This window comes from Mobula hypostoma, chromosome 22, assembly GCF_963921235.1.
Source record: "Mobula hypostoma chromosome 22, sMobHyp1.1, whole genome shotgun sequence".
Classification (NCBI taxonomy): Eukaryota; Metazoa; Chordata; class Chondrichthyes; order Myliobatiformes; family Myliobatidae; genus Mobula; species Mobula hypostoma.
The window spans coordinates 34,472,980-34,496,416 of NC_086118.1; the positions used below are offsets into that span (position 1 = coordinate 34,472,980).

At 39.1% G+C, this 23,437-nt stretch overlaps 1 protein-coding gene across 2 annotated transcripts in view; it reads right to left on the bottom strand.

Annotated features, from left to right (window-relative positions):
- The window catches only part of gps1 (G protein pathway suppressor 1), a 78,678-nt gene that overhangs the window by 47,720 nt on the left and 7,521 nt on the right, over nt 1–23,437 (bottom strand). Inside the window, exons 2-6 of one of the 2 annotated variants that reach the window (XM_063074430.1) lie at nt 18,861–18,914; nt 13,687–13,779; nt 6,551–6,732; nt 1,511–1,675; nt 602–737 (exon numbers count right to left, since the gene is read on the bottom strand). In XM_063074430.1, the coding sequence (XP_062930500.1) occupies nt 602–737; nt 1,511–1,675; nt 6,551–6,732; nt 13,687–13,764 (561 nt within the window). In that variant the 5' untranslated portion in view covers nt 13,765–13,779; nt 18,861–18,914. The remainder of the gene's footprint in view (nt 1–601; nt 738–1,510; nt 1,676–6,550; nt 6,733–13,686; nt 13,780–18,860; nt 18,915–23,437) is intronic. The other variant, XM_063074429.1, reaches the window with a different exon arrangement.

Here is a 23,437-nt window from a genome sequence, read left to right on the forward strand (position 1 = left end):
GGGGGGGGAAATAATCTTTATTAAAAATATTTTCAGAAAACAATCTGATTGTAACAAGAGTATTTAACACTAAGTGAGAAACATCAATACATGGATTTTAGACAAAATAGTAATATGCCAAAAGATCATTTTCACCCATTCCATCTATCCAACTTTTTGAGCATTAGTCTAAGTTTCCAGCATACAATTATTTACTGCTTTAAGGCTTTCTTTTCTGCAAAGCATTCCATCTGGTGATCACGATAAAGCCTTTCATATAAATGGAGAGGAAAAAGAAAATCAAGCATGAGCTGATACAGTGACCACAAAGCTATGGAGAGTTTATGCAGGAGGATGCAGTACCAGTAAACAAAATTAATGTTATTTCTCACAGATAAATTGTTTATATCAGTTCGAAATTTTAGCTGATTTAGTCAGAATTCAGCATAATCATTCAATATGGCACATACCCTTATGTTTGCTGCATTTCACTGAATAACTAATGGTCTAATTTGGATATGCTGTACCAAAGCTTCCAATTGTACCAATACCTCCAGTTCCTCTCAGTGTGGAATGTGTTTATAATACAAGAATGTTATGTAATTGACCATTGTTCACATACCTTGATGACATTCAAACACATGTTGATGACGTGCTTTGCACTTGTGCAATAGTCTCTGGCTCGTGAGTAACATTTCAGTGCATTACTAAGATCCCCACAGTCTAGGTAGTGATCACCGAGGTCATCATGCCCTCTCCTGTAATAAAATTTTTAAAAATTGCAATCACCTCACATTCATGTTAAAATGGAAGTCCACCAATCCCAATTCATTTATTTGTCTCTAACTTAACCAATGGCTAATTATATTAACATATTTGGGAAAAAGATGAAGAATAGATGAAGTAAGGAGAAAAAAATTGCCCAAACATTTTAGTTCACATCACAATTCATGTTTTTTGTTTGGGACATTCACCCAATGAATAGCATTATAGTCAATTGAAATAGTATATAACTGATTGCAGTCTATGCCTATGCCAACCAATTCTCATTCTTCTACAATGGACGAGAGCCAAAAAAAAAAAAAAAAATGCAATCTCTATTGGATTTGACATTCAGCGCAATTCAGTTTCCTGGGAAAGTCCAGTGTTTGGCTAAGAGAGGTAACTTAAAAAAAAAATCAGTACTGTTTTACCATCCACTCACATTGGAACAAAGAAAATTCTTATTCTTAGCAAATTAAGTGTCCAGTTGATCTGCTTGTCAGGGTCAGAGAACTCATAGGTCTTCATCCAATAGTATCACTGAGCAAGTGAAAAATTTAGACCTTAAGCATTTTAACCTTCTCTCAGTTCTGCACTGAAGCATGGTCCTGGCTATTATCTAGCTGGGCCAATTGGATAGAATTGATTGTATAGAAATGCATTACTTGATCCAACCGGCAATAATGATACGCTATATTGTAGACCTGGCCCAGACACACTTCAAATTGTGTACTGAAGACAGATTCCATATCTTTTGAAAAGTTGTTACCTGATGCTTTCTTTGATAGAATTTCCCTTGTAGTTCTTTAAATCTGTATCTAATTTCTCCAGTTTCAGTAAAGCTTTCTTCCGTGTAGACTCTGCCCAAGCTGTGTCCAGTGTAGGGGGCTCCAGACCTGATTCAGGCACTGTATCTGGTACACACTGAGTTTCCCTGCAGAACAAAAAAAAAGTTTTTGCAGCTCAATTTATAAGTTTTTAACTCATGCACAAACCAAGAGCTCTAGCACTTAAATCATGCTCAACTCGATTGGTAAAATACCATACGTTCAGCATAATATCAAGGAACACATTCAATGCAATAACAAAGAATTTAAATATTCTGCATGATTAGCTTCTCTTTGCCTAGTAATAATGGTCAGCATTGACATTGTGGGTCTAAAAGCCTCTTCTATATTGCACTGTTTTGATTGCATTCTGAAAGAGTCAAACAGAGCACCTTTACTACTCTTGTCTCCCCCTTTCACTTCCCGTTCTCCTGCCATGATCTGCTCCTATCCTGCATTATCTATTTCAACTGACTACAATCATGAACAAATAATACCACAATTTCTCATTCTCCCAAGAGAGAAGGGATTAATAGAGCAATACATTTCTAACCTTATATTCCTGCCAAGGAAGCTTATGTATATTGAAGGCTTATGCATTTCAAGTCATTTAGATATAATACTGTCAAGTCCTGAATTTTCCACCTGAACTTCTGCCATCTGCTTTCTAAAATTAAGCTCCCAAAGAGAAATAATCGATGAGGTAGCAAAATCTAGCTTCATTTCATAAATAAAAGGTCTCCATTAAAGATCATGGGACACTGCAAATAATAAAATTGAGATGTATTTTTCTCTCTAGAAAAGGAGGAACACTGATTTCAAGCATCAAACCCTGATAGTAGCCTACATAGTTGGGAAAAATGGGAAAGGAGCAAATCTACAGAAAAAACGTGGATGAAAGCAGTACAGTATAGTTGATGAGAAGTGCAGAAACTTAAAGATGAAAGATTCTTGCAAAGTAGCAGAGAATTATCATTTCTGCTGGATCATAAAGTATTCTACCCAGAACCCAATAGAGACCATAAGATCAGAAGATATAGAAACAGAGTTAGGCTACTTGTCCTATTGAATCTGCTCCATTTCCTCATGGCTGATTCAATTTTCCTCTTAGTTCCAATCTCCTGCCTTCTTCCCATATCCCTTCATGTCCTGACCAATCAACAAGCTATCAAACCCTGCCTTAAACATACATAAAGACTAGGCCTCCACAGCTGATTGCAGCAAAGAATTCCTCAAATTCTGCACTCTCTGGCTAAAGAAATTCCTCTTCATCTTGTCACGTACTCCGTGACGGGTTAAAGAACCAGCAGAAATGGAAAACACCTTGGAGTCTGGTATTGCTGTTAACTAATGCTATTTATTAGTAGCTATGCCATACAGCAATAAAATTCAGATATATCAAACAGGTTAGCTATAATACATCTACCTCTATATCTATCTCTCTCTATATATATCTATCCATGTGTGTGGAAATATAAAAACTAAGCTTCTTTAAGCCTGGGGGTAAATGGATACAGTCTTACGATGATGAATAAAGGGCATCGGTTCAGTTTGTGGTATTTAGTTGAGTAGTGATGGGGGGGGGAGACAGGGGGAGGGAGGGAGGGAGGGAGAGACAGACAGAGACAGAGAGAGAGAGAGATGTCTAGTTCTTCAGGTGAGCTGATGCCGTCCTCCTAGAGTCCTTTAGAAGTCACCAAATGTGACCACAAGGGGACCGTCTTCTGTGGGGGAGTTATCAACCCAGGCGAGGATTGGACACACTAATAACTTCCCATCGGTCACACCTTCTCCACAGCGTGAGAGCCACTGATTGATTCTCCTGATCGATCCTCCAAAAACTCACCTTCCTATGGGCACAACAAAGCTCAACCAGTGTCCAAAACCATGTGTGTCTAACAACCAGCTGACCTTGTATTTATCTTAGCATGCTGAACACCAGCTGTCCATCAAGTAGCTCCTCCTTTCTCTCTCTGTAGGCACTCAGAAGCTGGCAATGTCCTTGCAAAAATTCCGAACAAACTGTGAGCAGTCTTTGCCCCTCTCTCTCTCTCAACAAGAAGTTGTTTGTGCTGTACAGCTCTCTCTCCTTTTAAAAGCACAGATCATAAGGGATAATTCAGGATCCCGTCACAACCTCCGTTCTAAAATGACACCCCTCTATCCTGAGGCTGTGGCTTCTGATCTTAGACTCTCATACCATAGAAAATATCTTCTCCACATCCACTCTAAGGCAGCCTTACACCATTCGATAGACTTCAATGAGGTCACCCCACCCCCAACCCCATACATCTGAATTCCAGAGAATACAAGCTCAGAGCCATCAAACACTCTTCATAATGACAAGCAATTCAATCCTGGAATGATTTTAGGAAACCTCCTTTAAACCCTCTCCAAAACTGCGCACGATATTCCAAGTGAAGCCTCACCAGTGCTTTATAAAGTCTCAAAATTACATCCTTGCTTTTATATTCTAGTTCTCTTGAAATGAATGTTAACATCACATTTGCCTTCCTCACTACAGAGTCAACCTGCAAATTAACCTTTAGGGAATCCTGCACAAGGACTCCTAAGCTCTTCTGTGCCTGAGAGTTCTGTATTTCTCTCCATGTAGAAAGTAGTCAATCCTTTCATCTCTTCTACTAAAATGCATGACCATACACTTCTCAACACCGTATTCCATCTGCCACTTCTTTGCCCATGGTCCTAATCTGTCCAAGTCCTTCTGTAGCCTCCTGACTTCCTCACAACTACCTGCCTGTCCACCTATCTTCATATCGTCTGCAAATTTTGCAAAAAAGTCAATTCCATCATCCAAATCATTGACATATAACGTAAAAAAAAATCATCCCTACATAGACCCCTGTGGAACACCACTAGTCACTGGCAGCCAAACAGAAAAGGCTTCTTTTATTCCCACTCCTTGCCTTCTGCCAATCAGCGACTACTTTATCAATGCTACAATCTTTCCTGTGATATCATGGGCTCATAACTTGTTAAGCAGCCTCATGTGTGGCAAAAGGGCTTCTGAAAATCCAAGTACACAACACCAATTCTCCTTGGTCTATCCTGCAAGTTGTTTCTTCAAAGAATTCTAACATATGTCAGGTAAGATTTTCCCTTGAGGAAACCACACTACTCCAGCCTATTTCATTATGTGCCCCAAGTACCCTGAGCCCTCATCCTTAATAATCGACTCCAAAATCTTCCCAACCACTGAGGTCAGACTAACTGACCTACAGTTTCCTTTCTTCTGCCTCTCTCCCTTCTACAAGAGTAGAATGATATTGAAATTTTCCAGTCTTCCAGAACCATTGCAAGATCTAGTGATTTTTGAAAGATCATTACTAATGCCTTCACAATCTCTTGAGCCACATCTTTCAGAACTCTGGGGTGTACACCATCTGGTCCAGGTGACTTATCTTCCTTCAAACCATTCAGTTTCCCAAGAACTTTCTCTCTAGTAATGGTAAATTCACACACTTCATGACCCCTGACACCTGGAATTTCCACCATACTGCTAGTGTCTTCCACAGTTAAGAATGCAAAACACTTCTTCAGTTCGTCCACCATTTCCTTGTCCCCAATTATTACCTCTCTAGCATCATTTTCCAGTGGTCCGAAATCCAATCTTGGCTCTCTTTTACACTATGTATCTGAAGAAACATTTGGTATATGCTTTAATATTATTGGCTAGCTTACCTCTGTATTCCATTTTTACCTTCTTAGTTTTTAGTTGCCTTCTGTTGGTTTTTAAAAGCTTCTCAATCCTTTAATTTCCCACTAATATTTGCCCTATTACCCGTGCTCTCTTTGGCTTTTATGTTGGCTTTGACTTCTCTTGTTAGCCACGGTTGTGTCATCTTGCCTTCAGAATACTTCTTCCTCTTTGGGATGTATCCTGTACCTGCCGAATTGCTTCCGGAAGTTCCAGCCATTGCTGCTCTGCCATCATCCCTGTCAGTCTTCTTTTCCAATCAATTCTGGCCAACTCCTCCCACATTCCTTTGTAATTCCCTTTACTCAACTATAGTACTGAAACATCTGACTTTAGCTTCCCCTGCTCAAATTTCAGGGTGAATTCAATTATATTATGATCACTTACCCCTAAGGGTTCTTTTACTTTAAGCTCTCACCAATTCTGGTTCATTGCACAGTGCTCAATCCAGAATAGCTGATCCTCTAAGGGGCACAACCATGAGTTGCTTTAAAAAGACATCTTGTAGCATTCTAGAAATTCTCCACTTTTGGAATCCAGCACTAACCCGATTTTCCTAATCTACCTGCACATTGAAATCCTTCATGACTATTGTAACACTGCCCTTTTGGCATGCATTTTCCATTTCCCATTGCATAGACATAGTTCATAAATTGTCTACTAATGGACTGCAGATTGGTTAGTAGTGAATAGGGATAAGTGGGACATTTTCAGATTCAGATGATAACTGATGGATTGTTTTAGGTAGTAGCTGCTAGACCCTCATTGGGAGACCTCATACAGGTAGTAGTCTTCTGCACTACTGACATAGCAGTATCATATTATTTGACCTCATCGTGTGTGCTCAGCCATTTTCCTGTGCAAGTACATAATGCAAAAGACAACAATTTTAGCTCAGTCACTTGCTCCAATCCAAAAATTGCACAAAAACACAAAGGTTGAAATATAGTAGCAAAATAGTTAAATAACTGTACTATTGATCCAGAGATTCAGAATAAAGCCCTGGATATCTAAATCAGGCGTTCAATGAAGGACAACTTTATGTAACAAATAGATCAGGTTCAAAGCTTATTGTTCAATATACTATAGGATACAGATTTAATAGTAATACTTTCAAAATGGGTTTGATTATCTGAAGAAAAACTGCCTTCAAGAAAGAGTGAAAAATGGCACTAACTGGATCTCATTTTGAAAGTGATAGTGTGCTAATAGGCTGAGCATCTGCCCTTTTGCCTTGCTTTTCAATGCAACATTTCTCATTTACCTTGTGGCTTCTGTCAACTTGCGATGGATTTCTTCATACATATCTACATTAAATGTTCTTTGAACAAAAGACAGTGCCATCTTCAGGGCTTCAATGCGTAGCTGCGGACAGTGCTCTGCAATAAACAAAAGCCTCTCAATTCGCATCAAACCACTGTAACTGGCCGCATATTGTTCCAGATCCTGCAAAACACAAAATAAAACATAAGCACTATATTTACCTGAAATGCATAGAGTAGGCTAACACTAAACTCAACGATGAAAATCTGTGGAAAAGAAAAGAAATATACAGTGGCATGCAAAAGCTTGGGCACCCATCAAAAATTTCTGTTACTGTGAATACCTAAGCGAGTAAAAGATGAACTGATTTCCAAAAGGCATAAAGTTACAGATAACACATTTCTTTAATATTTTAAGCAAGATGACTTTTTTTATTCCATCTTTTACAGTTTCAAAATAACAAAAAAGGAAAAGGGCCCAAAGCAAAAGTTTGGGCACCCTGCATGGTCAGTACTTAGTAACACCCCCTTTGGCAAGTATCACAGCTTATAAATGTTTTCTGTAGCCAGCTAAGAGTCTTTCAATTCTTGTCTGGGGGATTTTCATCCATTCTTCCTTGCAAAAGGCTTCTAGTTCTGTGAGATTCTTGGGCCGTCTTGCATGCACTGCTCTTTTGAGGTCTATCCACAGATTTTAGATGACATTTAGGTCAGGGGACTGTGAGGGCCATGACAAAACCTTCAGCTTGCGCCTGTTGAAGTAGTCCATTGTGGATTTTGAGGTGTGTTTAGGATCATTATCCTGTTGTAGAAGCCGTCCTCTGTTCATCTTCAGCTTTTTTACAGATGGTGTGATGTTTGCTTCCAGAATTTGCACTTTCATGAAATCCTGCACCCTTTTTTCTCCAAACATATCTCTGCTCATTGCGGCCAAAAAGTTCTATTTTAACTTCATCAGTCCACAGGACTTGTTTCCAAAATGCATCAGGCTTGTTTAGATGTCCCTTTGCAAAGTTCTGATGCTGAATTTTGTGGTGAGGACGCAGGAAAAGTTTTCTTCTGATGACTCTTCCATGAAGGTCATATCTGTGCAGGTGTCACTACACAGTAGAACAGTGCACCACCACTCCAGAGTCTGCTAAATCTTCCTGAAGGTCTTTTGCAGTCAAATGGGGGTTTTGATTGGCCTTTCTAGCAATCCTACGAGCAGCTCTCTTGGAAAGTATTCTTGGTCTTCCAGACCTCAACTGCTCCTGTTAACTGACATTTCTTAATTACATTACGAACTGAGGAAACAGCTACCTGAAAACGTTTTGCTATCTTCTTATAGCCTTTTCCCGCTTTGTGGGCATCATTTACTTTAATTTTCGGAGTGCTAGGCAGCTGCTTAGAGGTGTCCATAGCTGCTGATTGTTGGGACAAGGTTTGAGGAGTCAGGGTATTTATAAAACTTTGAAATTTGCATCACCTGGCCTTTCCTAACGATGACTGTGAACAAGCCATAGCCCTAACAAGCTAATTAAGGTCTGAGACCTTGGTAAAAGTTATCGGACAGGTCAAATCTCTTGGGGTGCCCAAACTTTTCCATGGTGTTCCTTTCCTTCTTTCCAATCTTAAATTGTACAAAACAAAAATAATATACTAATCTTGCTTAAAATGTTGAAAAGAATGTTTCATCTTTAACTTTGTGACTTTTGGAGATCAGTTCATCTTCTAATCACTTAACTATTCACAGTAACAGAAATTTTGACCAGGGGTGCCCAAACTTTTGCAGGCCACTGTATTTTATTTGTCATTTAACCATCATTTTACATGGAACCACGTAAACTGAGTTAACAGACAAAGTCAAAATCTTAAATTCATCTTACATCAGTAAGGAGCAGAATCACCTGCTAGCTTATGCTCCTTCCCCTCTCCCCACCTCCTATTTTGGCTCCAGCCCTCTTCCTTTCTAGTCTTGGCAAAGGGTCTCGTGCCAAAGTGTCTACCGTTTATTCCACTCCATAGATGTCCCCTGACTTGCTGAGTTCCTCCAGCATTTTCTGTGTTGATCAAAATTTCCACATCTGCAGAACCTGGGAGAAAATGGCACTAAACAAAAGTACTACAAGCAAGGAATGTGGCTGAAGATAAAGGTTGCTGAATTTTTTTTGAGGAGGATTGTGAAGGCGGGACAAAAATGGAAAATGACTAGTAGGTTTAGGAAAAAGATACTATAACTAGCCGCATTACCACTAATAATGGAACAAAAAGGAGTATACAAATTCAGTGGCCACTTTATTATGTATAGGAGTGGAACCTAGTGTGGTCTATTGCTGCTGTAGCCCAGGGGTCCCCAACCTTTTTTGCACCGCAGACCGGTTTAATATTGACAATATTCTTGCGGACTGGCTGACGGGGGGGGGGGGGGGGAGTATTAATCACGACCGGAATATAGGTGATAACTCAACTATAAGTCACGTATCAGTGACTAATACACTCAATTTCATTTCTAAAAGGGTTTATCTAACTAATTTAATATTAAACACACAGCGCATATTTTCCTCGCATGAATATAGTGATAGTCAATTATAAGTCATAAGGGGGTTCCTTATGTCCAGTCTATTCCTCAACTTAATTTTCATTGCATTTATTGCAGAAAAACCCGCTTCCCAGAGATATGATGTTGGAAATGGAAGGAACGTTTTCAGTGCTTTCGTGGCTATCTCAGGAAATTCAGCCTTGACTTAGATCCAGAACGCCGGCAGAGATGTTATGTCAAACATACTTTTCAGCCCACTGTCATTTGCAAGCTCGAGGAATTGATCTTCCCGCGTTGACATGGATGATTCACCGGGGACATTCACAAATGGGTCACGGACCCATTCCTTTGCACGTCTTGGGTCATTTGCAGTTGGGAAGTAACGCTGGAATTCTGTCGACAGCGAAGACAGGTGTTCGGGCACCAGCTGTGAGCCTCAGTCTCTCACAAGTTCCCAGCTAATATTGGGAACATGTCAAATATGCCCATCCACTCGCCGTCCCTACAGTTCCAGTTTGGCTGTGAAAGCAGACACTTTATCTGCTAACTTGAAGACAGATGTCATTCTCCCCTGAAGTTACAAATTGAGTTCATTGAGCAGGTTGAAGATGTCACACAGATAAGCGAGTTTTGCTATCCACTCCTCGTCACTGAAGTGTGCTGCCAGTGGTGACTTTTTTCTTGAAAGAAATCTCTGTAGCTGTTCTCTTAACTCAAAAACCCTGGCCAGGGCTCTCCCCCTTGACAGCCACCTGACTTCAGTGTGTAAGAGAAGGCGTTTGTGCTCTGCATCCATTTCCTCGCAAAGCTGCTCAAACAGACGTGAGTTAAGGGCTTTTGCTTTGATGTGATTGATAGCTTCAACAACGTCACTCAATAAGCTGTTAAGATCAGGTGACATTTTTTGGCTAGCCAGCATTTCCCTGTGTGTGTGACACAGTGTGTAGACTGGCATTCAGGAGCAACCTCTTTGACTCGGGTAGTGAAACCAGACCCGTTAAGACGTTCTAACAGCTGTGCTTCGATGTCCTCCACTATGTCATCGATTCTCCTTGAAATTGTGGTAGCCGAAAGAGAAACCTGTGCCATCTTGCTAGCTGCAGCTTCTCCCGACAGTTCACGGCACATGTCCTTGGCAGCAGGCAGAATCAATTCTTCACCAACAGTGAAAGGCCTCTTAGCCTTAGCAATACGCTGGCCACTAAGTACGACGCTCTCAGAGCAGCAGCATTTGTGGAGGTGGCGGCTCTCAGCACTTGCTTCTGTCCCGCTTGCTCACGTTTTTTCCGCTCAAAAACTCAACAGGTTTGTCTTTAAGTGCAGGGTGCTTGGACTCAAGGTTCCGAAGCAGTTTTGAGGGCTTCATTGCCTCATTAGACAGCTTGTCTCCACATATCATACACAAGGGGCTTGCAGCGTGCGAGTCACCGGTCGCAATAAAGCCATATTTTATGTACGACTCGTCGTATTTTCTGCTGAAGGAAGATTTCTTTTTTTCTGCAGTCTCGGCCTCAGCTGTCTCTGCGTTATCATCATCGTTAGGCCTTTTATGTCCCCTACCATCTCTTCCAAAGAAACTTTCAAGCGACGTTTGTTTTTTATTCATCGAGTAGTTGTAGGTTAATGACCAACTGATGACCTCGCGTGCGTTCAAGTTCAACAGTGGGCGTGACAGGGAATGAGGAAAAGTGCAGTTGACTCATATCGTTTCCTCACAGCCTGGTAGTACATGCTTTGCGGCCCGGTGGTTGGGGACCACTACTGTAGCCCATCCACTTCAAGGTTCAACATGTTGTGCATTCAGTGATGCTCTTCTGCACGTCAATGCTGTAATGCATGATTAGTGGAGTTACTGCCATCTTGAACCAGTTTGGACATTTTCCCCTGACCTCTTTCATTAACAAAGCATATTCACCCACAGAACTGCTGCCCACTGGATTTTTTTTTTTTTTCCTTTTCTGCACCAGTCCCTGTAAATTCTTGAGACTGGTGTGTGAAAATCCCAAGAGATCGGCAGTTTCTGAGATACTCAAGCTACCCCGTCTGGCATCAACAATCATTCCATGGTCAAAGTAATTTATAAGACATTTCTTTCTCAATCTGATGTTTGGCCTGAACAACAACTGAACCTCTTGACCATCACTGCATGCTTTTATGAATCAAATTGCTGCCACGTGATTGGCAGATTAGATATTTGCATTTCTGAGCATGTGTACAGGTATAGCTAATAAAGTGGCCACTGCTTGTATATAATCACTTGGGCTGGAGAAGGTGGGAACATAAATAAACAAGAAATTGCTAAAGAAGTAGGACATTGGGCCCTTTGCATCTAATCAAAGGCAGATCTTCCTATGGTCTTTTCTCTCATCCATACCCATATCTGTAATTCCTCTACTCTCCAGAAATCTGTTCCTGTGTTTTGAATGCAATCAATGACTGAACTTTCAAACCTATTCAGGATGAAGAAATCCAATGATTTATCACCTTCAATATGAAGAAATTTCTCCTTACTTCAGTTATATCCCTTATTTTGAGACTGTTCCAGTTCTAGATTCTTTAGCCACGGGGAATTATCCTTCCTACATCTATCCATCAGCCTTTAAGAATTTTATGTTTCAAAGATGTTAGCTTTTATTGTTCAGAACTAACGAATAGAAATCAATCAATCCTATTCAGGCTCACCTTGCATGATCCATCGAGCATTTCAGGCACCATTCTAGAGAAAATCTGCTGCACTCCCTCTTGGAAAAATATATGCTTTCTACGACAACCAAACTTGCACCTAATGTGCAATGACTCTATGCTCTACATGCTTGCAGAAAGATAAACTTTATACTCAGTGCTTTTACAATAAAGGCCAACGTATCTTTTACCTTCCTAATTGCCTGCTGCACTCCCATATTAGTTTTCAATGAACCAGTACAACACCCCAGTCCCTTTGGACATAAATACTTTCCAATCTTTCATCATTTATGAAAAATATTCAGCATTTGCTTTTGCTACTGAAGTAAATATCAGTAATTTTTCTCATTGCAATCCATTTGCCATGTAATTGCCCACTCACTATGTATCATTTAAGCCTTTTTGCATCCTCATCACTACTCAAGCTCCCACTTAGTTTTGTCTCATCAGCAAACAGAAATTTTACATTTCAGCCAAAATTGTTGATAAATATTGTGAATAGTTGGGGCCCATGCATAATAGTCTGCCAAATTGAAAAGGCCCATTTAATCCTACTCTTGATTTCTATCTCTTAACCAATTTTGAATCCATACTCAATTACATGTGCTCCAACCTCATTCATGGCATCTATATGGGACATAACCAAAGGCCTTCCCAAAACCCAAATCCACTGCATCTATATATTCCTCCTCATTCACTTTACTAAATAAACTTGAAAGAACTACAATCAACATGACTTTGCTTTCATACAACCACGTTGACAATGCTCACTCATATTATTATCTTTTAAGTATCTTGTATCACAGTATTTATTATAGATTCCTACAATTGAGATAAGTTAACAGAACAACGATGCCATGTTTTTTTCTCCCCCCCCCCCCACCATTCTTAAATGGGGAGTGGGGGAAGAGGAGGCATGATTGCTACCCTAAAACTTCCAAGAGGCATTTCAAAAATATACAGAATTTTAGAAGATGATAAACAGCGCATCCACTACCTCTGCAGTTGCAGTTTTCAAGTCCTTAAAATTTATCATTGTTCAGGCAGGGCTGAACTTCTTATTCTCTAGCATTTCCAGGAGTTTTTTGTGTCTTCTTATTAGATACGAAAAGCAATACTAGTTGTGATGTTAACATATACAAAGTTTTATATATTATCGCTACAGGTGCAAATGTGACGGCAATCCTAAATCAGCATTATTTCGGAGCATGCAACAAATGGGAGGTATATGTCTTCAAAGAGGTGTTGATTAATATAATGAAAAGACCATAAAAACTTCGGGCATACTTTAAACACTTCTAAGAGAGTTCACCATTCACAAGAATTGACAAAGATAAAGTAAACAGGTGCTGTTATTGAATCATACAGCAAAGTTTAATATTAGATATTTTGCAAACTGTGATATGTTAAGTCATGGACTAGTGTTCTGTAAAATTGATCCAAATATTTGTTTGAATTTGACCAAAATATTTTGGGAATTTAAACTCAAGTAATTAAACAAAATCTGCAGATTAAAAAATATCAAGCAATTGTAACCATAAAACCACCAGATTGTTTCAAAAGCTCATCTGGTTCTCTAACTTCCTTCAGAAAAGGAAATCTACAATCCTTACATGGTCAGGAACAATGTGCAATGCCAGAACCATAAATGTGGTTGGCTATTTAACTGCCTTCTCAGTTCAGGAACAAGTATGGATAAGTAATAAACACCTTTATTGCCAGTGACATCCCCATCTCACCAAGAAAAACAAAAAAAACACAAAGCATCACTAATGATTGTTGAAAGAGCTATAAAATTATCTCCATCATCCTACAATTTACTTCTCTTTTTTTTAAGAAAAAAAACTTCCATTATTATTTCAGGTAGCAAGTTGGGTGAATGGAAGTCTTTTCTCATAAGTTCCTTTATCAATGAATCTCTGAATTCTGACATACCAGTGTGGGATTTTCCACCACGTAGTTCGTGTCAGGTGCATTCTGCTGATCATCCTGAGGGTCAGCATCTATCTGCATTGGTTCCACTGCTCCCTGGGAGGCACAGAAAAAAAAATAGGAAACAGATAAAATAAGTAAGCGATAATACTGGTTGGAAAGATTGTTACATACAATTAAAGCAGAATGATAGAAAATAGAAAGTCAACAAGTCAGTGTTTTAATTAAGTTGCTACTTTAAGGGGAATACCAATTTTATATAATTTTACTTATTACAATTATATGCATCAACATGAAAATATCTTGGCTGAAATGAGAATGCTTTACATAGCATACTCATTTTCGCATTAAACTTAAAAAGCATAATACAGCATGAACTACTAAACTTGTCTAAAATAATCTAATTTGTTTTATTCACTCTGTTAAGTCATCTACATCCCAAATCAGTATTCCAATGAAGCTGTACTTTTGCTTTAGAAGAACAAGTAAAGAGTTACCAAATTTCAATTAGACTTTCTCTATTATAACCCGAACTAAATTGTTAGCTCCATGCAAATATAGAACTATGAATATTTCATTTTATATAGTGAAACTAATCAGGTCTTTCTTTCCCAGGACTTAACCTAAAACTTGATTACTGCCTTCAAAAGGTAGATAAACTATTGATGACTCATTAAATATAGAACTAAACTGCTCTGCCCTAACATCACAGGTTGTGATGCTATAACTAGCCATATAAACTATTGATAATGGTGGAGCAAAGAGAAGGTGGTGGTGTGGTGTGGGGTTTCCTAATAATTTAGGAGAAGGGTCAGAATCTTAGATACAAACAAAACTCAAGAACAAGATGAAAATTGAAGTTGTAATGTAACAGTCAGAGTAGGTCAAAAGTAATAAGTGAATGGAAGCTGATGCAGAATAAGATACAGGCAACAGAGTTCTGTTTTAATTGACCTTTGGGGACCGAAGTATAGGATGCAGATCAATAAGCCAGCTGGATTTGAGAACAAAATACTTCTACTTGTACACGTCATATCCTTTTCAAAACGCTTTATAGCCAATGCTGCATTGGTGAAATTAGTTAATTTAGAAAAACAACTTCAGAATTAGCTGTGGATGTGAATGTGAATGGATTCAGTAACCAAAGAATGTGAGACTTTGGATAAAGACAATGGGTTGAGACTTCCTAATGTTTATCAAACGGATAATGTGGCTCATCGAGAAATGCACATTGCAACATTTCTGGTAGGTCCTAGACAGCAGATCCTGTTTTCAGGTATTTGCATCAAGGAAAAGCATGCAAAGGAAGGAGAGCAGGCACTAGGGAGAGAAGGCACTACGGTTAGGTCATTCAGGGTCATTTAGAGGTCATGGTGTGCATGTGAAGAAAGGTGTATTTCTTTTTTTTGGCGTGTGCCTGCGTACGTGCGTGTGGTGCGCGTCTGCGTGTGCATGCATGCATCTGTGATGACGTCTTTTTTATGGCTTTTACAAGACGCAGAGCAAGAGAGAGACTGTGTGGCGCGCCACTCCTCACAGAGACATATTCGCAGTGTGTTTCCCTTTTTATTTTACGAGGTCGAGTTGCGATCTCAACACTCAACCCAGCACAGATGGAAAGCGTACTCGGGAGCTCCCAGGTCCAGCACCGATGTCACTGCGCCACCAGCCAGCCGAAAGGTTCATTTCTAGGGGTGCTCTTGCTGGAAGCTGACTGGGAAGCAACTAAGAGTACTGCACCAAATAAGGCATAAAATGAGGGCAATGAAGGAAGATATTGGAGTAAAATATATATGAAGAGCTACAGGATGGAACTGTGCCCTGGTCAATTACAAAGAGAGTATTTTGTATTAGGGCCTTTCCAACATTACAGCAGCAGAAGAAATCTGCTGGAAAGGATTTAACTGCAGTATTCAGATTCTTTTTTCTTTTTTTAAGGTGGCTGTGGTCCAGCCAGAATCCGTGATCTACAACTGCACTCAAACTAGGTTCTTCACAGGCGGTGGGTGGTTTCTCACTCGCAGAACTCGCCAAATGGCCTAGTGTTTTGATATCACCAGGTGCGGTCTAGAAGATGCGCACCTTCATGCTGTGGTGCTGTGGACGACCTGATTCCACGCCAGTGTCGCTGACTAAAGCATTCGGGGAGATAGAAACATCAAGATAGCGTGCAGTCGGTATATGCTGCTGTCAAAAGGTGGCCTCTGAACTAGAGCTCTCTCCCCCGCTCAATGGTGAGTGAGGGGGCTGCTGGCCTCTCCTCTCACTCCCTCATTTTTGAGTGAGAGTGACAGAGACTGTCTGAGATGTCGCAGTGTTGGGATGGACAGCAGTTTTTGATGGACTCTACCTCATGGCCTTTGGAAGCTTTGCTATTACTTGCATGGTGGGTGGTGGGGGGGGTGATGCTTCTACTGGAGCTAGTGGGGAGGGAGAGGATTGATGTTTTTGCTGCTCCTTGAGGGTGGGTGTGTGTGTGTGTGTGTGTGTGTGTGTGTGTGTGTGTGTGTGTGTGTGGGGGGGGGGGGGGGGTTGGGGTTCTAAAGTTTTATCTGTCATTCATTCTTTGGGTTTTTTTCTCTCTGTTTCATGATGTCTCCGAAGAGCAAGGATTTCAGGTTGTATACTATATACATTCTTTATTAAATTGAACAATTGAATGATGCATATGATTAGTGAAAAAAACATTAACAGGAGATAACGGGAGATGGGACACAGAAGCTGAGAATTAAAAATAATAAAATTGCTAATAATTGTGAAAGACAAAGAACACAAAGGAAAAAATAAAGAGAGAAACAGATTCTGTTGAAATCTAGCATCAGTTTACATTTTAATATGGCATATATCAATGACATTTTAGACTGATAATTAAGCCATTAGCAGCAAAAAAATGCAAAGAAAAAGAAAAAAATTTTGAGTTATGCACTGTTGTTAAATTAGTGATTTTAATTATTAGGTGTAGCATGCCAAAATTGTAGTTCACAAGACCGTGGGGCATTCTCTCTTCTCCTTCCCACTGGACAGAAATACAAAAGCTTAAAAGGACATACCACCAGGCTCAAGGTCAGCTTCTATCTTACTATTATCAGATTTTTGAACTGACCTCTTGTATGATAAGACAGACTCTTGACCTCACAATGTACCTCATTATGATCTTGTTCTTTACTGTTTACCTGCACTGTACTTTCTCTGAAACTTCTACACTTCATTCTTTATTGTTTTTGTTTTACCTTGTTCTACTTTAATATATTGTGTATTGATTTAGCATGTATGAACAATATGCAAGACAAGCTTTCACTGTAACTTGGTACACCTGACCATAATAAACCAAGACCGATAACTCTTCAACAAAATGCAATCTGCAGCACTAATTTAGAATTGCAGAATTCTGCTGTTCCATAACTTAAGCAACCAAACAAGAAAGTAATCACTTCTGGTTTTATTTCACCTTGCATGAAAATCTTACCTTTAAAAAGGAGGCTATTCAGCAATTTGATCGCTATAAGGTTTGAGCTATAGAAATTAATTATTACCTTTGAAACTAGATTTACCTTGATGAAAACTATCTGCGATTTAAGAAGTCATATTTAAACAAAATGCCCTGTTCTTATCATCATTTGTTGTTTAATCACCTATAGAATAGAACGTTAATAGCATAATCAGTTATTTTTGAAAGATATGTAAGCTCAATTGCCATTGAGGGTTCTATTAATTTATTTTTCTTGCTGTACACTAATTTGTATTTGTACTTGTATGCATTTGTGAGGTTGTAATAGAGTCAACAGTTGATATTTTAAAGTTATGTATTATAAATAGTGGAAGAAATCTAGCTAAATGCAAGTGCACTTAACAGACCTTGAATAACTGTTCAGGAACAGTTATTACCCCTCAACCATCAGGCTCATGAACCAGAGGAAATAACTTCACGCAACTTCACTTGTCCCATCACGAATCTGTTCCCACAACTTATGGACTCACTTTCAAAGACCTTTTATCTCATGTTCTTGATATTTATTGCTCATGTATTTATTATTATGTCATTTTTCTCTTTCCTTTTGTATTTGCACAGTTCATTGTCTTTTATACACTAGTTGTCTGCCCTGCCAGTGCAGTCCTTCATTGATTCTATTATGGTTATACGATTTATTGAGTATGCTCACAAAAAAATGGAACTCACGGTTGTATATCGTGACATGCATGCACTTTGATAATTTTGAACACTTTTCCAATCTTAGATAATTTCACAACAATTTCAGCCAGTACGACTGTAGTATAAGAACTACCAAAATTCAAAGGCAGTATCAATGAGACAAATGTAATTGGGTAGCAGCTAAAGCCAGAGCCTCATGGATATGCATGAATATGCACAGTATAAACTGCCATAAAATGCCCCTGGGAACACGGAAAATATATTAAAAAAACTGTTTTACAACAGTGTTGTAGAGATCTGTATGTAGTCCATTAACCCTTGTGGAATAAATCCACAGAATGCCATTCAGTGGGACATAGCCATGTGTACAAAGGATGCGCAATTTTAAATGACCGCCATTTAATGATAAAAGAATAAGAATTTAGGCTTGCTACTTTTAAAAGGTTTTTAAATGTTTTCTTTTTTGTACTTCAAACACTTCTTTCCCTCATAATGTGTAAACTATATTGCTTCTCCACATACAATCTGGATTTTCTTTCCAAATTTGATCACATTTTCACATTGTTTCTCAATCTGACAACTAAAGACAGTGAAATGGATGAGTATTTAAGCTGCAGCCTTTTTGCACAGCTCTTGTATGCAGATTCTCATCTCTGTTCCAAGAATCACTAACTCAAAGTTCAACTGCATCAAGGCTAAACCAAAGGAACTTTGTTAATTCTTTACAAATAAATAGCAGTGAACACAACAATTAACAGGATTATGACATTTTTAACCCATTCAATGCGTAAAAGAATTATTAACCAAGGAAAGTCCTGCTTCAGGAGTACTTCATTAATCATACCACTGGTGCTGGATTAAAATTAGGTATGTATCATCATTATTGGGTCCAATAGAACATCTTACGTTGAAATAAATTTGGATTTTGAACACAGAAATTTAGAACAAATTGGAGTTTTACGATCATTATCACCATTAAAAGACCCTCAAGCTCTTTCTAGCTCATTATATTATTTTATTAACTCACGTGCAGGAACTGTTGCTATCCAGAAGGTCCAAGAAGGAGCTCAAAGTTTTATCACTAAAAAAATAATAGTATTAGCAATTGCTTCGCTTGTATTAACACTAAAATATGAGCATCAAAAACGTTGGACATGGTTATCATATCAGGAAGTTTATATGGAAAGAGAAACTGAGGTAACATTTTAGTTTTATAACTCAAAAGATTGCTAATAACAAATATTAACTCTTTCCTTTTCCATTGATGTTATCTGACCTAGTGAATCCTTCCAGCAGTTTCTGTTTTTTAATTTTAGGGTTTCCAGCACCGTGGTATTTTGCATTTGGATGATAAATTGTAGACTAAAATATAAACAAACAGTGCTTTGTAAAAGTATTCAGCCCCCAACCCTTTGTTCACATAAATGAGTATTACAACAAGGGATTTTCATCAATTTAACTGAGATATTTTTTATTTGTGAATTACATCTTCCCTTTTTACCCCAGAGTAGAGCCCTAAAAAACAAAAATTCAAAAACTGAAATGTCAGCAGTTCAAAAGTATTCATCCCCTTTGCTCAGTACTTAGTTGAGCCACCTTGTACAGCTATTATAGTTAGTTGTCTTTCACAACAAGTGTTTGGATTAGCTTTGTGCAATATGATGGAGCAAAATTTGCCCATTCCTCCTTGCAAAATTGCTCAAACTATGCCAGGTAGTTGGGGAGTGGCCGTGGACAGTAATCTTATGGTCTTGCCAGAGATGCTCAATCAGGTTAAAGTCAGAGAGTCTGACTGGGCCACTCAAGAACATCAATTTTCTTCATTTGAAACCACTCCATGGTTGCTCTGGCAGTGTGTTTTGGGTCATTGTCCTGCTGGAAGGTGAACTTCCCCCTCAGTTTAAGCTTTCTGGCAGATGCTAGCAGGTTTTTTATCCAGGAACTCTCTGTACTTAGCAGCATTCATCTTTGCATAAATCCTGACCAGGTTTCCAGTCCCTGCTGCTGAAGTGCACCCCGCTAGCATGACGCTACCTTCACTATACTTTACAGTAGGGATGTGCAGTATTAGATTTGTACCACTTAGTGTTGAGGCCAGAAAGTTCTACTTTAGCTTCATCTGATCACAAGACCTTTCTCCACATCTATACAGTATCTTCAAAGTTTTGCTTAACAAAGTCTTTACGAGCAAGGGTTTTTTTTTAAGCCAGGGTTTCTTCCTTGCCAGTCTTCCATAAATACCCTTTTTGTACAAGAAGTTAGAGATGGTGGAGCAATGAATTTCATCTCCAGTTGCAGCCACTGACGTCTGCAGCTCAGTCAAAGTGACTGTTTGCATCACGGTAGCCTCTCTTCTCCAGTAACTTAAGTTTAGAGGGGCAGCCTGACCTAGCAGCACGGCTGTGCTTACATATTTTTCCACGATGGACTGCACTGAGCTCCAAGGTATGTTCAGTACCTTTGAGATCAGCTCGTACCCTTCCCCAGATTTGTGCTTCTCTATAATCATTTCCCTGACTTGTCTTGGATGGTCTTTTCTCTTCATTTTGGTTTGGTCTGCTGAAGATCTACCATACTGTTAGACCTTACAGACAGAGGGGATATTTATTCTTATGAATTCATTGAAAACAGGTGATTCTCCAGTTTTTTTACATCAACAAATTGGATGAGTTAGTAAGGTAATATAGACTATTGCACTTGAGGAAAGTTGGCATAGTAATTACAAAGGGGATGAATAGTTTTCAGCCTCAATTTTGGTTTTTAATTTTTAGTAAACTGTTGGTAGGTTTTGGAATTTTTATTTTGATTTGTCATGATGCATAATGTTTTGTAGATTAGCTCAAAAAATCTTACTCCGATATATTTTAAATTTAGAAAATGAGACAGTAATATGTGAAAGTAGTTGTGGAGCCTGAATACTTTTTCAAGGCACTGTATACTCCCACATCTCAAACCAGATGAACAGTCATTGTTGAGCTGTGTGCTTCCTTCATCATTTTTCCTGGCGATTGAGGTACCTCATAGAGCAGAGTGCAGGCTGATAAGCTGGCGCTAAGGCTGAAATCTCCTGCCGTGCTATGTAGAAACAAGTCTGATCTACTGCTGTGGGGTGTCAGGTAAAGGTCTGAGAGCGAAGAAGTAGCTGAGCTGGGAGTGGAGCTATCTCGACACCCTTCCTGACTATCTGCATTCCCTGCCCCTGACACAGTGCTTGCCTGGGAAAGAGGAATGAAATTTTCATCAGTATTTCCACATTTGTGCTTAGAAGCAAATCTAGCTATACTAATTCAGAAGTAAACTTCCTAATAGCTTGAAAATGTTATATTGTTTACAGAATAACTAATTACCTATTAACTTAAATATACTATTAATCTCTTGTTACTTATTGTACAACTTCTATCACATTTTTTCCATTACAAAACATTATAATCTTCAATATATTGTACCATTAAAATTTTTTGTTCCAGGCAACATACAGCAAGCAGAAAACATGATTGATATTTACATACTTAATGAAACAAATTCAAGGTATTGCCAATCACATTGCCAGAATGCAAAAAAAATATCAGAATCAGGTTTATTATCACCAGCATGTGTCGTGAAATTTGTTAACTTAGCAGCAGCAGTTCAATGCAATACATAATATAGAAGAAAATTTAAAAATATAAGTAAATCAATTACAATATACATATATTGAATTGACTAAAAATCGTGCAAAATTAATATTGATGCTGCAGCACTGACTCCTTTAGAAACTTTATTTTACAGAATATATTACCAAAATAAGCCTTAATTGTAAAAATTAGGAACTGTTTTTCCAAAACCTTAAACCTAAAGTAGACATAGAAACAACTAATTTATCAGTTAATCAAATGGCAGTAACGTACAACATTGCAACGTGGGTAACGAGTCTGCTCAGGTGACTAGCCTCTCAGTGGGCAACTAGCCTCTCAGTGGGCGAGCAGTTAGGTAACAGTGGCCACAACTCCTTAAATTTTAAGATAGCTAAAGATAAGGACAAGTACGGATCTTGCAGGAGTGTATTAAATTGGAACAGGGCAAATTACAAGAGTTAGGGAGAGTTAATTGGGAACATTTGCTTTAAAGCAAGTCCTCATCTGACGCGTGAAGGGTATTTGAAAACCAACTGCATCAAACACAGGACAAGCATGTTCCAGTCAGAAGGACAAGGATGGCAAAGGAAAAAGGACATTGAGGATAGGGAGATCAGTGCTGAGTGTATTGATATGCTAGGGGATTTCAAAGTAAAGGAGGAAGTGGTATTGGCTTTCTTAAAGAGTAGCAAGGTGAATATATACCCAGGGCCTGAAAGGACATACCCCAGTTTATTGAAAGAGGCAAACTAAGAGATTGCCGTGGCCTTGAACAATCCTTTTGTTTCCTCTCTAACCAGAGGTGAGGTCCTGGAAGACTACCAAGAAGGCAACCAGTAAACCTGGAAACTACAGACCAATTGAGTCTCACATCAGTGATAGGGAAATTACTGGAGAGAATTCTTAGGGATAAGATTCATGAGGATTTGGAAAACCATGGCCTATCTAGGGAGAGCCAACATGATTTTATGCGGGACAAGTCGCGTCCTACTAACTTGACTGAGTTTTTTGGCAAGATGATAAGAGTGATTGATGAAAGTAGAGCTGTGGATGTTGCCTATATGGATTTTAGTAAGGAGTTTGGCAAGATTCTTCATAGGAGGCTCATCCAGAAGATGAAGATGCATGGAATCCATGGTGAAATGTCTGGATTCAGAACTGCCCTGCCTATACAAGACAACGTAGCGATTGAAGGTACTTATTCTAGCTGGTGGTCTGTGATTGGTGGTGTTCCATAGGGATCTATACTGGGACCTCTGCTGTTTGTAATGTATTAATTACCTGGATGATAATGTAGAAGGGTGGGTTGGTAAATGAGCAGATGATACGAAGATTGGTGAGTGAATAGTGTAGAATACTGGCAAAGAATACGATGGGATATAGATCAGTTGCAGAGATGGGCAGAGAAATGGCAGATGGCATTTAACCCAGCCAAATGTGAAGTGTTGCACTGTTACAGCAATATCCTTAACAGCGTTGATGAGCAGAGGGACCTTGGCGTTCAAGTTCATAGCTCCTGAAAGCGGCTGCATAGGTTAATGGGGTGGTCAGGAAGGCACAGGGCATGCTTGCCTTTATTAGTCGAGGCATTGAGTTCAAAATTCAGGAAGTTAAGTTGCAGCTTTGTAAAACACTAGTTAAGTTGCATCTGGAGTATCGCATTCAGTTCTAGTCACCCCATTATAGAAAGGACATTGAGGATTTGGAGAGGGTACAGAAGAGGTTTTTTCAGGATGTTGTCTGGATTAGAGGGCATGTGCTACAAAAAAGGGCTGGACAAACTTGGGTTGTTTCCTCTGGAGCAGTGGAAGCTGAGGGGAGATCTGATGGAGATTTACAATATTGAGAGGTATAGATAGAGTAAACAGACAATATCTTTTTCCATGGATTGAAATGGCTAATACCAGAGGGCATGCATTTAAGATGAGAGGGGGTAATTTCAAAGGAGATGAGAGGAGCAAGTTTTTTTTTTATATATACAAAATGGTGG